The sequence below is a fragment of the Mus musculus genome, chromosome 1, assembly GCF_000001635.26.
Source record: "Mus musculus strain C57BL/6J chromosome 1, GRCm38.p6 C57BL/6J".
Lineage (NCBI taxonomy): Eukaryota > Metazoa > Chordata > Mammalia > Rodentia > Muridae > Mus > Mus musculus.
In genome coordinates this window covers 57,935,998-57,953,708 of record NC_000067.6, presented here as the reverse complement: position 1 = coordinate 57,953,708, position 17,711 = coordinate 57,935,998, and the positions used below count along the sequence as shown (strand labels likewise).

At 45.2% G+C, this 17,711-nt stretch overlaps 1 protein-coding gene across 15 annotated transcripts in view; it reads right to left on the bottom strand.

The window, feature by feature from the left end:
- Nucleotides 1–5,310: 5,310 nt before the first annotated feature.
- Spats2l (spermatogenesis associated, serine-rich 2-like) overlaps nucleotides 5,311–17,711 on the bottom strand; it is a 174,297-nt gene continuing 161,896 nt past the window's right edge. For 5 of the 15 annotated variants that reach the window (XM_006496210.4, XM_006496211.4, XM_006496212.3 and 2 more), the window contains 4 exons: nucleotides 15,688–15,797; nucleotides 13,234–13,336; nucleotides 10,468–10,688; nucleotides 5,458–7,641 (listed from right to left, as the gene is read on the bottom strand). In XM_006496210.4, coding sequence (XP_006496273.1) covers nucleotides 7,246–7,641; nucleotides 10,468–10,688; nucleotides 13,234–13,336; nucleotides 15,688–15,797 — 830 coding nt within the window. In that variant the 3' untranslated portion in view covers nucleotides 5,458–7,245. Of the gene's footprint in view, nucleotides 7,642–10,467; nucleotides 10,689–13,233; nucleotides 13,337–15,687; nucleotides 15,798–17,711 lie in introns of all 15 variants that reach the window. The other 10 variants (XM_017322123.2, XM_030242305.1, XM_017322122.2 and 7 more) reach the window with 4 other exon arrangements.

Genomic DNA, 17,711 nt, shown 5'->3' with positions numbered 1-17,711 from the left:
TGTGGGGTGACTTTGCGGTATTTCTTGTCTCCTGGCTGCCAGGATACCTTCCCCCTCAGAGCCGTAATATTTCTGTTCAGAGGGCCTTTCTCAGAGCCGTAACAACAGGCAATCTTGGTTGAAAGCTAATCTGTCCTAATCAGATCATGTTAGCTGGGAAGTGGAGAGTTGACGTCTGGTAGAGGGGACCTGCTAATAGATTTATTTTGGTTGTATGGCCATATATTCCGGTATCTCCACATGTTTTATGTACTGCTTTTTAGTTTTAGAACAGCATCATAAGGAGGTCTTTTCTAGTTCTTAAGGATCAAAAAACTGAGGTTGGAGAAAATTAATGCTGTGCAGTAGTGCTCACATTCTGCTGTCTGAGCCCCGGAGTCCGACTGCTGCATAATGGATGTCAGAGAGCAGGCGAGAGGGAAGAAATGGGGGTAAAGCTGTGGAAATCGCTTAAGAGGGCAAAGCTCTTTAGTAGGACTGCACTAAGCATTGCACTGTTTTTGTCTCCTGAGACCACAGGAGGCCTGCTGTACATTTCCACTCCGATGGAGGCAGCCCTCAGCCACGGACTAGAACACTTGAGATCTTCAGGGGTGCAGGAGCTGATGGTTCCTGACCCTGCAGGGTTTCTGCTATCCGGAGAATAAAGACTGTGCGAATCAGTCGCCATTAGTAATCACTGGCCTAGTGATAACACTTGTTAAGTCATTCACAGTAATTCAGAGATACACGTCTCTAAGTGCTGGGGTGGGCAGGGCCCGTGCTTCCTAACCTTTGAGAGGCAATGGAACCACATCGTCTTTGCCTGTGTGCCTGTGTTCTCTCCACCATGCATCCAGGTACAAACATTGATGTTTAGCCATTGGCCCTGTGCGTGGGATTAAATGTGGTGCAGTTATCTCATTTATGCCTTTATTTCTAAAGAAGGGATTGGTTTGTAGACGTATTTACCATTGTGTAAGAAATTGTTCATAGGAAACTTTGATGTAGCATTTTGAATATGTGGGAAGGCCCGTGGTAGTAAGTTTTTCCATAGAAGGAAGGATGCTAACATGACCGGAGGGTTACCTTATGAGGGGTGGTGGTGCACATCTGTACAGGCTTGTACACACTTGGTCTGATGTTTAAATGCTAACCAAGAAATGTGAATGTGATGAGGGGTGGAGCTCCCACTGGAGCAAGTGAGGTACACATGTGTACTGTAAGTTCACTAAGACCTTTTAATTATTCTGAATACCTTTCCATCCCTTCTGTGGAAACGCTCCCTTGGAAACTGTCAACAAGTTGCCATTTCCCTCGTCAGTGGGTGAGTGATGCATTGTTGAGGATGCATTAGTGCCCAGGACTTCAAGTCTGTAGTACAACCAAGAAAAGGAACATCATGAATAGCTAACGGGAAAAATTGGTTTTCTGCTGTTTACAGAATTACACATTCACAGAAGTTGGTTGGTGGGGCAGCCTCGAAGGAGCCATTGTCACATACACTGCTGTCAGCCTCATGAAATACGCATGGTTTCCATTGTTACAGAGAAGCCAATTCTTCTCCGTATGTGTGTTGCCATAGACGACCCATACACATTTTATATTTGCTAGATAGATGGTTTCTGATGTTGGCTGTAGCTAAGACAAATAGAATTTTACAGAAACTGCCAGTCAAGGTTCTGCCTATTTGTTTGTTTAACAGATTTTCATTTTATAAGGTTCGCTTTTTTAAGACTTTATGCTGGCTTCTACCCTAAAGCCTTCATTATTTTAGTAAAATTCTGCTGAGCTCCAGGTATGAATTCGGGGGGTGGAGGGAAGGTTGAGCTTAGAAAAGAAACTTGTTTCAAAAGCAAAGGGCTTGTGGGGAGGGGGTGAGGAAGAGACAATACTTGATCAAATTGGAAAAAGGCAAAAATCACTTCTTTCTGTCAAGGTTTCTTAAAACTTTTGACATTTCGAGCTCAATTCCAGATCTTTCAGGAACTCACCACCCAACTTATTCATTTGTAAGACTTGGGAGCTCAGTTTGAGTGTGAACAACACAGACGGTGTAAGGACATCAGAAATCACACGTTTAGATCATGGTTGCTGGTCCGCAGACAAGTGAGTTGGAGCCAGTAGAGAATGTAGCCAACTTGAATAAAGGGCACCCTGTGGCATCCAGGTTTCTGGGTGGTCTCCCGTCTGGTGGGTGGTCTCTTTTTCAATCCTTTCTATTTATCCTCTTTCTTTTTCTGTGTTCCTAAGACTTCTTATAGTTCTAGAAGCTGGGAAGTCTAAGATTAAGAAGGCCTTTTTCTGCTCCATCACATGTTGGAAGCAGAGGGACAGGAGGGCATGAGAAAACAAGACTGAATTGAAAGCCTGTAGACCTTTTGTATTGACATTAGTCCACTCATGCATGGAGCCCCTGTAAACTAAATGTTTCTCCTTGTTCCTTGTATCTCAATACTGCTGCATTTGGGAACTCGTGATTTTGGGAGACACACAGCACACAACACTGATAGACCTAGCACAGTGGCATTGTTGGCATTTTGGATCAGATAGCACTTGGTCATTCTACTTGCACTGGAGGGTTGGTGGTGGCACCTGGTCAGCAATCAGAAATGTCCTCAGACTCCCCCCACCCCCCGCCCCCATGCCTTCTGCAGGTGGCAGGGGCTGCTTTCCCCCCTGCTGAGACCAATTGTGATTTCTGGGTGTCTCAACCTGAGCACATATCTGCCTCTCCTCCTTAGGGGGTACGGACAAGTAGGAGAACATTGGAGCTGGCAATTGCAGGCAGGAGTGGAACTAAGAGGGAGGAAATCAACAAAGAATTGAAGAATGCCAAGAGGAATTCTATCCATTGCGTTCCCAATTACATTTCTGATCTTAGTACAAAGTTAGAAATAACACAGCTTTTTGAAGAGGGTCTCTCTCGTGTAGCCTAAGCTGGTCTCAAACTTGATAGGTAGCTAGGGTGACTTTGAACTCCAGGTCCTCTTGCCTTCACCTCCCCAGTGCTAGGATGATTGCAGGTGTGTGCCACCATGCCATGCCTGCTTTTAGGAACACTTTATTTTCTGATCAAGCATTTACTTAATAAAGACTAAGGTATAGTGCCTGTCCCAGCACTCATCACTGCTTCCTAAGTGTAGCAGCTTCGAGCTGCCACTCCGCCATGCTGACCCCCGCTGTGCTGCCCCCGCCATGATGGTCTGTGCCCTCAAATCATGAGCTGGAATAAATCCTTCTCTTAAATTGCTGCTTTAGTAACAGAGAAGCAACTAACACAGAAAATAGATACCAAGACACGGTGCAGTTGCTACAAGAGACCTGACTGTGATTTGTAGACTTTTGGGGCTGTGTGTAGGAGAAACAGAGACGTGTTTAAGGATACAGGCTAGTGGGGCTCCAGTATGTCATAAATCTAATTCAAAGTTGAGTATCTCAGGTTTCAAATAGGATGGTTTATTTTATGTTTGACAAGATTATTATTATTATTTTTTTTTTTTTGGTTCTTTGGTCATTGCCACAGTCATGGTTCTGAATTGTGTGTGTGTGGAAATTTACTACATACTTTTCCCCACATAAATAAAATTTTCTTTAGAATTTTGTTTTCTGGAATCTGAGTGTGGCGATTTCTCCTATAAAATATGAACCTGGTGGTAGCACTGGACTTCTAGGCTATGGGAAGAGACAGTCCTTAGATAAAGGGGCTTCTGGAAATGATGCTAAGAGAACATGCAGGAAGCTTGCGTGGTGAGAGTAGCTGGGAGCAGTGCTGTGCATTTGTAGAGTAACTCAATTCGCACCCCACGGCTCTGCCCAGGGAGCTGCAGCAATGAGCCTTTGTGGATGGGGACTAAGCCTCAGAAACTATAAATACACAAACGCATTTCTTAGGACTTGTAAAGACTTGGTATGAAAAGCAAGAGGATAAAGAAAAAAAAAACCCTATAATGTCTTGTAAGTTATTAAAGTTGTGCTTCAAATTCTTAGCTAAATGACCCTAGGACTCACCAATCCTTCACACGTGTTTTTCCTCAAACATTAGAACAAATAAAATGCTCAGTATTTTCAGGAAAAATCGACTCTGTTGGTCACTTGGTGAGCGACCACTGAGAGATGGTGGAGCATCCGGCTAGCTCTTTTTTTGTATCAGTATCTTTCTGTCCTGGGGTCATTTGGAATCATGGCCTTCCTAGTCATGGATTTTAGGTTTTACTCTGGACTGGGAAGGGGGAAAGCCATTCCATTATTTTATGTGCTGTCACTAGAATGTCTGTTGAAAAACAAAAACATTTCTCTTGCTAGACACATGAGGGCACCCTAGGTAAGCCAGCAAAGCAGGCAGAGTGTAAAAGGTGGTGGTGGACACAATGCCGTGTCTGTTTGTCATGATTAAATCAAGATTGAGGTTCAAATCTAGGCTTATAGAAAAAATAGAATTCTCAAGTCCATCACTTTAACAAAAACTTGTAGCTGGTAACTTTCCCCATTAACCTGACTGTGTAATTAGAACTCCTGTTTCTGAGATGAATAGAACCTGTCTGTAAAGACTGAGCTTTTCATGGGGACTAGTGTTACTAGTTTCTTCCCTGAAACTGAGCATCTCCTGAGGTTCAGTTTCTTAGTGGTTAAACACACTGTGTGCAGGGGACTTTCTCATGGCCCCTGAGTGGGAGCGTGCAGATTCTCCAGTGAAGTGTAAATCTGGAATGTAACTGGGAACTCCCTGGGGTTTGGATTCCAGAGTCTTGACTGCAGATCTATGTGGTGTAATATAGGTGAGTTCTGAAGTTATGCATGCATTACTAGTATTCAACGGTTCTGACATCTGTGAAAGAAATGTCTTAGAATTGTCTATTCCTCTGACTTCTGTATCTTAAGTAGAGACATAAGGAGTATTCATAGTTCTAGGACTTTTAAAGGGGGCTTGCCACTCTTTTATTGAGAATAATAAAACTGGGCCGGAGGATCATTCAGTAGGTAAACTGTTTGCCATTCATGCATGAAGACCTGACTTTGATACCAATAACTCACATAAAAAGCTGGCGCGCACTGGTAATCCCAGGGCTGGGGAGGCAGCCACAGTGGGTCCCTGGGATGCACTAGCTAGTGAGACAAGCGAGCCTAGGAGCCTCAGACCAGCGAGAGACTCTATCTTAAAGAAGAAAAACAGAACAAAACCAAGGATAAACAATAACACAGCTGCTTTTCTGGTTTCCATTTACACATATGCATCTGAACATGCACACACACGCATGCATACATTCATACAGTGAGAGACATTAGAATACGATTCAAATCCTTAGGATTAAACAAACGGTTCTACAGACGTGAAGAAATGTGACAGAGTATTTATTTCAAAGACCTAAAGTATCTAATTACCATTTTAAAATGCAAATTCAAAAATGATCACATGCCAGAGTCTAAGGCTAAAGTCTAGGAAACAATGTGATCAGGTCTGAATACTTTTTATCATTCTTTTGCTTCTTTCCAGTGACCTGGGAGTGTTTGCTATGTTCTTGGGAATGTGTCTGAGCTTTCTTAACTCCAGGGTATCCTGAGGGTGTGGGAGAAGACAGGAGTGGCTGGATTGAACTCTGACAAAGCAGGCACATTTTTTACCTGGCCCAGCCATTTTCTTTCATTTTGTAAGAATTTTCTGCCTCTGCCTTTACAGCTGCCACATTCCAACTGCCATTTTTCAGGGGTTGAGCAGAATCTTGCTACATAGAACTTGTGTAAAAAAAAAAAAAATCCTTCTGATTTGTAAGATATAAATTCAGAGTCTCAGACAGGGTAAACAGAGACTATGGTCCCAAGAATTCATCTTTTCTTATTTGAATGGGTTTCTCTTCCTTCCTTCCTGGAATGTGACTTGACATTTGGAATTCCTGTTAAATCTCTGGGTACACTCAGCGACCTCAGAAAGCTCTGGAGAGAGCAAACATTCGCCTGTACTTGGCAAAAGAAGAAACAGATGCCTGTGTGGCTAGCAGGCTCAGCTGTTTGGAGGACAAGAACCAGTGAACCTGGGTTGTCAGAAAAAAATCTCAACATGGAGTTGAAAGGGTGCATTTGCACATGAAAGCAGTCAGCAAAGCATGCCTGGCAGTCAAAAGATAGGGGAACTGAGGCCCTGTGGTTTGGGGGTACTCTATGCCCACTCTCCCTCCCTGATGCAACAGTAGTCTCCTCTACATAAGCAGTGCTTCAGTGCCACAGGTGGACTATGGGTATGCTAACTAAAATATCCGTTAACTAGTGTATGCTACTGACTCATTCACTCCATGGACGATCTTCAGTCAGGTCTATAACAAGTAACTTCATGCCAGAGTTTTGCTGTGAGTTCTGACAAGACCAGTGTCCCACACGGAAGCCAGTGAGAGCGCTCAGGGGCTTAGTCATTATTATCATGCTGAATATAGTGTCAGAATATGGAGGACAGAATTCAGAATTAAGAGAAGGGAGCGGAAATCATGATCGGGAAAACTGGACTCTGGCTAATGAACTCATAATCTATTGTGTAAGCTAGGCTGAGGTAAATTTTGTTATGTCCAAGGTTTCCAACTACCACATGGCATTCGAGATGATTGGGGTGTGTAGCACCTCTCCCTATGGTAACTGAGGGAGTATCATTATTTCTTCAGTTTTTATTTCAAAGGAAACAGAGCTTTGCACCGAACTTCCGATCTCTAACCTTTTCTCAAAGGTGCTACAGAAAACATTCAACAAGGTAGGCATCGATAGAAAGAGCAAGCCAGGTGTCAAATGCAGCATATTTTAATTTGTTTCAAATAAAGCAATATATGTTTATAGATATATATTTATATATATTTCAGAAAAACACCAGATGTTAAACTCTACAAAAGCACACGTGTTTCAGCTGATCACGTTTGTCTGACCAAGAGTTCCTTGTTTCAACATTAACTCTCTAAAGACAACCAATGGGTTGACAGCTACAACAGAGGTTGCTAACTGAGCCTCGGGTCTTCAGCCACAGCTCGATTTTCCTAACAATGAGTAAATACTGGCTGGCTAACATGATGCAAAGTCTTGATGAGGAGAAGCAACAACAGATCAAGCAAAGCCACGGGAGTTCTGAAGCAAGCTAGAGCAGAGTATTAGGATTAGTAAAAATGATCGCAAGAGGATGACACACACATACAGGACTTGGATATTCTGATTGACTCTCTTTTGGCAGCGATTGGGTCAGCACCTTGGGCAGGGAACCACAGCCAGGCAAAACCTGCTCTCTTCTTTCCCAGCTCAGGCCACCAACGTCACAGCGGGGACTGAGAGGACCGTGGCCTCCGTGGAAACTTCTATTCTAGAGGGACAAAGATTGCACTGTGAAACCCTACTAACATTACCCCGGAAAGGCCTGGCCTCTAAGTTGTCTGCAGCATGCTGCCTTCGACGGGCCTTTTCAGAATGTGGGGGGGCCTCTGGGGCCTTTGTCCCCAAGGGGGCCTCTTGGTTTTTGGCACCACCTTTGTTTTTGGGACGGAAACCATTATGTGGCTGTCTTCTGTGTTCATGGCGGCTGTTGCTCTTCGCCATGGGATCCGCTTCATTACCACCACCCTGTGACTTGGCTGGACCATTTAGCCTGTTGTGATACTGTGGATTAAATCTTCGTCTTTGGCTGGAAGGTCCATTCTGCTGAAAAGAGGAGGTAAGTGTCTGAAGTCAACAAACCATAGAAGACACTAGTAGGCATCAGGAAAATCTGTCCCCTATATCATAGATAAAGTTTTTCAAATCACAGTAGAGACAGACAATATACAAATAGGTCAAGTTGACATAATTCTTGATCCAGAACCACAGCCTTGTAAATGGAGCTGAAATAAAAGCACTTATCTTCAAAGAGAAAAGGAAGAGGGGGAAGAAGAGGAGGGGATGGTAGAGGAGGAGGAGGAGGAAGAGAAGAAGAAGAAAAGAAGAAGAAGAAGAAGAAGAAGAAGAGGAAGAGGAAGAGGAAGAAGGGGAAGGGGAAGAAGAAGGGGAAGGGGAAGAAGAAGGGGAAGAAGGGGAAGGGGAAAGGGGGAAGAAGAAGAAGGGGAAGAAGAAGGGGAAGGGGAAGAAGAAGGGGAAGAAGGGGAAGGGGAAAGGGGGAAGAAGAAGAAGAAGGGGAAGGGGAAAGGGGGAAGAAGAAGAAGGAGGAGGAGGAGGAGGAAAGAAAGAAAGAAAGAAAGAAAGAAAGAAAGAAAGAAAGAAAGAAAGAGTAGGCCAAAACCCCAAACCACACCAAACTAAACCAAACCAAACCAAACCAAAAACTCCTGTATGCTTAAAATGTAATACAATGAAATATGTTTCATTTCACAGATGGGCAGGACACAGATCATCTTTAACACAAAAAGTTTAACACAAAAAGTTCTAAGTTGACTATTCTGTACAGTCTATGTTTAAATTCTAATCACATGTATGAAGAAAGAAGTGACATTCTGCCCATGAATTTTCTTCTGCAAAACAGGTTCCCTAATTTATTTCAAAATAACCATTCTTACAGTTCAGAAATATTACTTCAGGCAAATACAGGGATGAGGTGTACCTGGGAGACCTCCGGGAAAGCAGTTAATGTGCTATGGTCACAGAGGTAATTTTTCTAAAACATTTTGTAATTTAAAGCCAATCAGCTCAAAAGCCTCATACCAAAAATCAATTCCTTCAACAAGCCAGCAAGCCATCAGCAGCCAGAAACATGAAGAGATGGATGGGTAGAAAGGCAACAACAGGCCAAAGCTGACTGTCCATGTAAGCTAAAGACTCCAAGAGTCAACAGGTGACGGGGGTGGGAGGTCGGGTAGACGACAGCACTCAGGAAGTATGTAACCACATCTAAATCACAGTCATCCTTGAGGTGGTGGCTCTCAGTTGCTTCACAGTGTAGATATGGATAGCTAGTTTACAGGGCTTGCCCGGGTCTACATGTAGAAAATGTTGGAACTCTCCCACTTTCTGTGCTCTTTTCTGACAAGACTCACAAGCACATAATTGATACACAAAACCATGTTTTGAAAACCAGACCTCTTAGTGCTAAAAATACAAAGTGGTGAGTTATAAAGCTGTAAGGTTTTGGATTTGTACACCATGACTCCATGATACAGGTTTAGGATGCAGTAGCACCCAATAACCCAACAATCCAAGGCCTAGGTCAGAAGTATCAGTGCAGGACCATAGCCTATTGTCTGAATGCTCTTTCTCTGCAGCATCCCACACTGAGCAGGCCTTGCACACAGGAAGGTGGACACTCTCGCCCTAGTCTCATATAGAGGTGTGCAGATCGGCAGCATGTTCTTCCCTCGAGGTCAGTGGAAAATGGTTCAAATGGTCCTTGAGAGTGGGCTTGGGAACTCATGAGAGCAGAATTCCAGGACCTCATATCCTGGGGTATGTTCCTGAAGGGAGAGTGCTGATCCTGGGTGGGCATCTCACCGACCTCACTCACCCCCCCAATGTGTAGGAAAGATAATGATGTGGGACTCCTAACAGTTACTCTGAGGCACAGAGCCCTTCTGGCTGGTCTTCGCTGCTTTGTTTAGGTATGGAAGGGCACTACTGCTTACATTAGCCGCCACCTGAACGCTGGAATCACTGAGCTGAAAGGACTGTACACGGTAGCAACAGATTTGATTTTCTTTGTTTTTAAAGAAACTGAGAGAGGGAAACACTTGGGTTAACATTTAGACTTGTGTCCATCATGGTGTTTGGTAATAAGCATGGAGCAATGCAGTGAAGGCACATTTAGCCAGAGCGTATTTCTACAGTGCCCTGTACCAAACTGCTACTTTAAAGCTTATGACATCATTCAGGACTACAGGGACGCCTGGCAGTGTCAGTAGTGGGAAGCCCTAAAAGGCCAAGACAAGGAGACCCAACAGGGTTTCTGCTAGACAGCCACCAGTCTGAAACACTGAAGAAGGAAGTTGCAGAGACCATGAAAGCTAGCACTGTAGTCTGCCCAGCACCTACATCACCTAATCCCATTTCTTATTCACCTTCTAACCTCAAGCTACTATTTCCCTCTCAAAGATACAACAGAGAAAGAGGAGGAGCTGGAAAGTGTATTGTTAGAGACCATGGGAGACAGGAAGGAATCAGTCATTTTAAAATGTGTGTGCTTTACTGAAACTCCAAGTAAATGGAAGCTGCACTGACTTTGGTCTGTTCCTGCGTCACCAGTTTCCTCTTGCCAATAGTGGTCTGCTTCCGCATCCCATTCCTACATCTCTTCGGGACCTGGAGATGCTGGCAAGGAGGGCATGAGAGGACTGTCTCCATTAGGTGAATGAGCTAACACAGCTGGGCACACAGAGCTAAGAGCCTGTGAGTGTCCTGGATCCAGAGGGAGCCTGGCCAGGACCACTCGTTCAGTTCTTCCTCTGAAAATGGATGGTGGTTTCCTTCCCTGAACCATGCCATGCATCAGGATCTGCTGAGATCCCTGCAGGCAGCACTTCACGAGGCCCTCCCAGAATGGCTTACCTGCTTGTTAGTGGGCATGGTCTGGTGACACGCATCGGCAGTGTTGGCAAGTCCGCTCACCATTTTGGGGTTTGCTGCTTTCCCCTCAGAGGGCTTGTTGTGACCGGATGACTTCCGGGCAAAATTCCCCTGTTTCCCGGAAGCTACCGCATGAGTGTTCAGCAGAGGCAGCAGGGAGCTGCAGGGAGTTCTTGAGGAGTAGCTGTTCTTTGGATGTGTAACTGCAACAAGGAATGGTTGGTGTTAAAGGCTGGGCCAAGAGCCCTGCTGAGCCGTTAGAAAGTGCTAGAAGAGGAAGAAACTGGCAGTAGCTCCATAGAAACAGTAAGGTTTACTCTTTAAGATGTAGTTTGAAAGGACACCGAGGGGCTTCGAGACCACCATATTCCTCCCTTAAGAGTCCCTAAACAGTGACCACAGCGGTAGAATCCACAAAGAGAGGTATTTGTAGCAACGAAGACCTATCTGAGCGACTTGGAGATTATTCTTTAGGTCAAGAACCACCGTGGATAGAGAGATAATGACCTTGTGACGCTCTCTCTGCTCCATCCATAAGTGAATTCTGCCTTAGCTCCCTATCACTCAGCCATTTACACTGCCCTTATCAGGTTCTATACTACTTGGTGCTGCTAATGCATCAGGAAGAGAGGCTGACAGGGCTCTGTATTCTCTGAGTGTGGGAATGGGTAGATGTTACAGGCTAACTATTTCGTTGCTCTGGGTCAAGAGTATCTCCGATCACTGGACAGGCCTGCCAGCCCCATGCACCTTCTATACTCCACTTGGGCTACCCGAACCAGTCTTTAACTGCAGCTCTGCACCGTCCCCAGTGTTATGTGCATGGCAGGCCAATCAGCCAGCTCTCTGTCATGCACACATTCAGGTCAGGCAGGTCTGTTCAATGCTTATTATTGCCAGTCCTGTTGTTTTTGAAAGTGGTGGTTTCAGGCGGGATGATTTCTATGTGATTATGCTGAATGGAGGCCAGAGGGAATCAATTCCAGGATAAAGCCGTGACTTTTCTCTCACAGCTCACTGGGATTCAAGTGCCAGGCTGGACAGGAAGGCCTCCGTCTGAATTTTAAAATTGTCACCAATTTTTAAAAGCAATTTTCTCTGTTCCCTTTGTTGGATCAGACTTAATCCCAGGGTTTGGCAAAAGGATTAGGAATGGCTAGTAGGGCTCCTGAAGTGTTAGCAGTAGAAAGGACAGGGATGTATTTCCAGTCCCTTCATTTTGTAGGTTCAGGTGTGACAAATGAGTGTGGGCTGTCCAAACACAGCCAGGGGACTTCAGCAGCTCCCGGGCTCAGCAGATTGAGTGGCGTGTGGCCATTATCTTCCGTCTGTCTCCCCTTCTGATTGAGGAGCAGCTGTAGAGAGGCACCTCCACGAGGGAGCTTTGTGACGGTTACTGTCACAAGCACTTGAGGTTGTCTTTACTCGGACACTCTTGTAATTTGGTAAGGGGCTTACGAGGACGCTCTCGTAATTCGTTAAGGGGCGATTTCTCTCCCTAGATGGCACCTGGAGGAAAGCAAGTGAAGTGCCCCTCCCCCCTTTCCACCTGAGCTGGGTGACTCGGCTCAGGATTAGAGTGTGTGTCACTTATCATTGGATTAAAGTGGAACCTAGGATGGGCAGGTTCTTTTCCAAATGTCAACCAAACTGCTTGTGTGGCGATGGGGCAAGAGCTGAGGATGGAGAAGGGTCCCCAGGGAGCTCCTGCCGGGAGGGAGGCAGCCTATAGAGAGAAACCTGAGAAGTGCAGCCAGGAAAGTCAGATGCATGGGGACATACATCCACGAGTAGGAAGCCCCCAGCACTGCTCTCTGGAGCACAACTGAAAGCTATAGTCTGAGGGTCGGCCACACCAATTATATTTAAATGACTTAGCTAAACATACCTCCTGTGACAAAAGTAAATTGCATCACTGTGCATGCATGCATGCGTGCGGTGTGTAACAGGTAGGCAGGGCGTGCATGAAAGTCTGAGGCGACCTGGAAGTAATGGCATGTGCTAGTCAGCACGGTGGTTCTGTAACCTGGAGCTCAAGTTTATGGAATGTTTTATTTAGAGGGGAAAAAAGAAATCTCAGTGTAAAAACAACAACTGCAGTCAAGTCTTGGTTTTCTGCTGACTATGAGGTCGGGACGGTTGTTAGACCTTCTCTGTGACTGTCCTCAAAGCCACGTTAGTGCCCGTCACTCATCTCCACCTCCCCTTGTGAGTACAGGAAAAAACAGCAGCCAATCTTGCTGCACATTAGCCACTCTAATTAAGGCTTAATAGGGAACAAGACTAAGCTAATGGCTGACTCGAAGTCTTTCATTACATTCGGCTTCACTCAGCAGAGAACTAAACAGGGTGGGGGGCTCTGGGCATCCAGAGCACTCACACTCAGGCAGGCTGGGCCCGGCATAGCAGCAGCCGATCGCTCCCCAAGTGCCAAGAGAACTCCCACGAAACAGCATCTATAGAACCAGAGCAGCAGTGTGTCTGAAGGAACATAGGGGATCCGGCAGCTGACCTGCTCTGTTCCAAGTAATAAATTCTCAGGATTTACTGGTGGGCAGTGGCATTTGAAGAGTCTAAGTTCAAATCTTGACATTTCTATTGACTTGTGTCATGACCTTAGATCATTAAATCTCCTCGGGCTTCAGTTTAGCCACGCCAGGGGACCGTATACCCGACATTTCTGCCGTCAAGTCCAAACAGCACCCAGCTTTCTCACACAGAATTATTTAGCAAGCATGCAAAACTCACTTTCTCCACAGATCAGGATTTGGGCTTTCAGTTGTTCAATGTCACAGGAGAAGCGGGCAGCCTTCCCCAGCTCCTCGTCATACTTGCGTTCGCTGACAAAGTGCTAGAGGAAAAAGAAGAGGAGCGGAGAGAGTCAGTCCCAAAGCACAGCGCACTGTCCGCACAGCCTCACCCTCTGCTCTTCCTGTGCCCCCCTCTGCTCTTCCTGTGCCCGATGATGGCTGACCTGAGGGGATCACTGGAGCTCATTCACACTGGGGGGCCACTAAGTGGGCCTTGGCTCTGCCCTCCATGACCCTGGTCACCTTCTGGGAATCAGGAGGAGTCCTGACTTTCCCGCATTTGGCTTAGACAGATAATGAGCAAACTCTACATCGGGGCTTATCTGGTCTACCTTTTAGCATCCCTCACTAGAGCACCTTTCCGAGGTTCATTCCAGCAGGGGCTGCCTAGTTTGGCCAAGGGCCTGGGATGGTATTAACTGTCAAAAGAAAAATGTGCCACCCTCCACAGACACCCGTCTCTATTTAAATAAGAAATCAAGAAGATCGAAAAGTCTTCCGTGTCTAGAAAGCATTATGATGGAATTTCAAGTGCTGCTATAGGGAGCGGAGAGGATTAGTTTTCAATTCATTTAAATTCAACTTGAAATTAAGATCTACAGTGAGAAATACAAGAAATAACTGTGAGTCAAACCCTCCTAGAGAATCAGGGCGTTTACCACATGGCAAGGGAAAGAGAGACATTAAATTCAAGGATGAATGTGGCTGAGGCTCTGGAAGAAATTCTCTCACTGAGTGACGTGTGAACGGTTATACACGGGAGACCGTGGGAGCCGGGACAGTTAAAAAATTAAAGCATGTGCTGACCATAAAGAACAATACCCCCTTCACCTGTCACATTATCATGGAGCCAGTGTTTTTATATTACCTCTATTTTACAGATGACAGATCTGGGTTCTGAGAACCTAAGACAATATGTAATTTATCCAAGCCACAGAAGTAGAAAATATTGGACCTATATTGTTTTACTCCAAAGCCTGTGCTACCAACCATGTAATGGAAAGTGGGATTTTGATAGGCAGGAATGAAACTTGGGAGAAAGTTGATTTCCATTGACTGGGAAGCTGCAAGCCCACATCCTACTTGAGGATCTAACGAGCCGGACTCTTCAGAGGAGATGGGTGTTGCAATAGTACTGAATCCTGATGTGTTCTGTATCCCCAGGGAGGGATAAGTCATGCTGAGGGAGCCCAGGTCTGTCTGGGGAGTTTAACTCTGGCCCTGGGGTGGAGAGGAGAGGACAGGCTGCAGGGGGACTCCTGAGGAGGCCTTGCAATTGGCTGAGTAAGAAAAACAAAGGCCAGAAGAGAGGTGAGAGGGAAGCACATCCAGGGCTCTGGACACCCCACCCCTTGCTCCTTGAGCTTCCTTCCATGCCTGACCAGGATGGAGGGGATCAACTGTCACAGGGCATTTCTCCTGTCGCCAATTGCTGTACACGGTTATGGGCAGACACTGTTCTAGAGCTAGTGGCAGCTATGTCTTGAAATATTCTAGGTTTCTAGAAGCCAGGGAGAAGCTGGCTGCATGTGTGTGCATATACAGTGTGTGTTTAACAACTGGGCGGAAAAGAAGAGAAGAATCGAGTTTGCCTCCCTGCTTCATTATAAACAAGCACGTCTCCTTCTAGAAACTTTACCCAATGCCCTTTAGGAGATCCAGTCTGAGAGTATAGACTGAGGTGTCACATACCCTTCTCTTGTTGGTCAAGCAGAGAGTAGCCAGAGCCCCTCTCTCAGTGGTTTGGATCACAGTATGGTGCAAGAGCTAATGGGTTTTGGAGGACATTCAATGCCATTGTGCCCTGAATAGAGAGTTGGGGAATTATTATTTTCCTGTATTACTACCCAAACTGCACTGGTTCGTGCCTAGCTGTAGACCCAGGTCTTCAGACACACTCAGCTTTGGTGACTTACTCTCAGTATTACTTCAAATCCTGCTTCTGATTAGCCAGGGTCAGTTTCTATTCCTTGAAGTGGAAGAAATCTAATAAACATATATTTGTGGGTAGTAATCTTATCAAAAGAGGGAATTAAAGTAGAAAAATATGAAGGATGCTTTATAACCTTCTGTTAAGATATACATGGGTGTATGCTGGTAAACACAGGTGTAAGTTATGCAGAATAAAAATCATATCACAGATAACTGTGTTTATATACACTTTAATGGGTTTGTCTTGACTGACATATCCCTCTCCATTTTAATAACACATCCCTTCAAACCTACTCTACTTAAGGGAAGTGACTGTTTCTTCACCCTTCTTCATTCTGTATTTCAACCCAGTGGAAGGGAGCTGGGTATATGTATCAGAGTGTCAGAGCAGCAGTCTCTTGATACAAAACAAATGCATGGAGTCTGTCCCTCAGCGTTCAGCTGGGTTCAGAGAACTCACCTTAATTTCAGCTCTGAGTTCGGCCAGCTGCATCTCTGCCATCTGACTGGCTAGGTCAGTCAGTCTCTTCAGCTCCTCTGCTTTCTTCTGACGGGCAGTCAGGATGTCCACTGACAAATGAGGAGAAGGTACAACATGTTAGGGGCAGAGATGTAAGCACAGTAAACTGTGGGGGTTTCTGGAGGCAGCTCTCTCCCAACAGGCAGGTGATGGCTGGCTCTTCATGTTGTTACCAACAATGACCCCCAATAAAACTCAGTTCTCAGAGGCACTGTAGAAGCACACGGCTTTCCTTCCTCTTTACACTGGCATCTGAACTCACTTCCTTAACTTGGCAATGCCAAGTCCATGCAGCAACAACCACCCTCCTGTATGTGCTATACCATTAAATTCTAACAGCATCAGACTCTCTAGATTTCACCAAATACAGCCTCAGCTGTAGGTCAGGGGTAGAGCACTTATGTAGCACATAAAAGGCCCTGAGTTTGATCCCCAGACTGGAATATTTTAAAACATAGTCTTTTGAGGTAACTAGCTGTGATATTGTAATATGACATAGAGGATTTGCTCTATCCACTTTAGAGGAGCTGAAAAATGCTTTTGCATTTGGTGCTCTGCAGAGATATTTCTGTTTTTGCAAACAGAGAGAAATTCCAGACCAGAGTATCTTGTGTCTTTGTTTGAAGTATCCCAGGTATAACAATTTCAAGGGCAAATCAGGCCACTTTGAACTGGATTGTGTGCATTCTTTAGCATCTGCATCTCAGAGAGGTTAGTGGGGAATTCCATGGTACGTTACTTCCTCATCTCTGTCAGAAGAACTCAAATTTCAGATAGACACAGAAGCCCAGGTTAACCTGTGTGTGTTTTCCAAGAGCACAGAGCACAAAAGCAAGTGAGAAGACGGAGCTCCCTGTACACGGGCTAGCAGCTCTCTAACTCATCATATATGCATTTCCTTTGTTCCTCTTGGCCAAACATGTTGAGCCCTAAGGAAAAATAGCCCATGTAGGATAATGTACATGTTGAATTGTTTTCCATCCTGGTTGCACAAGGATAAACTGCTCTAATAGACCACATTCACAGCACACAGAGTCAAACAATATATCTTTGTAATTTAGATATTTTTGAAATACCATTTCACTGGATAGGTCAGCTGGCTTCCAAGTTCCTCCTGCCTCAGCCTCCCAGTGCTGGGACTTCAACCCCCTGCCACCATATAGAGCCAAGCAATGTGATTTGTGATTCTAAGAGGTCTTAATAGCTACAACATCAAACAAGTCACTTCAAACACTAAAGCAAGTGAAGGAACAACAGCAACAAAATAAAGAGAACACAAGCAGGCAAGGGTTAATATCCTTGCACAGTGAGGGATGCACACAGGCAGGCAAGGGTTAATAACCTTGCACAGTGAGGGATGCACACAGACAGGCAAGGATTAATGTCCTTGCACAGTGAGGGATGCACACAGGCAGGCAAGGGTTAGGGTTCTTTGCACAGTGAGGGATGCACACAGGCAGGCAAGGGTTAATGTCCTTGCACAGTGAGAGATGCACACAGGCAGGTAAGGGTTAAGGTTCTTTGCACAGTGAGAGATGCACACAGGCAACCATTCTTCAGACAGACAGGTGTTTTCTGTTTATGTCAATATCAATGTTGAGATGCCAATAAGATAACCTGCAGTATAAGGCCTGATCATCTGCCCAATTACACTAATCATCCTTTGGTTACTCACCTGGCTCCCCTGCTTAGCAGATGGCTGGGCAGACTGATCTATATCTACTGGTCCTTCAGAATTTGGAAATCTACCGGAAAAAAATGTCTGGATACAGTGAGTGAGGAATTCTCACCCGAATGCTGAAAGGATCATACCAAACGATGTCTTAGGACAGCTGGTTGCCCAGAGATCACAGAATAGCAGCCTGCTATTATTTTTGACCAGAGAACATATGTTTGGTTCACCTGCATATTACTTTTACAGATTGGGCATCCACATTTAGGAAGTAAGAAATTCTATTTGAAAG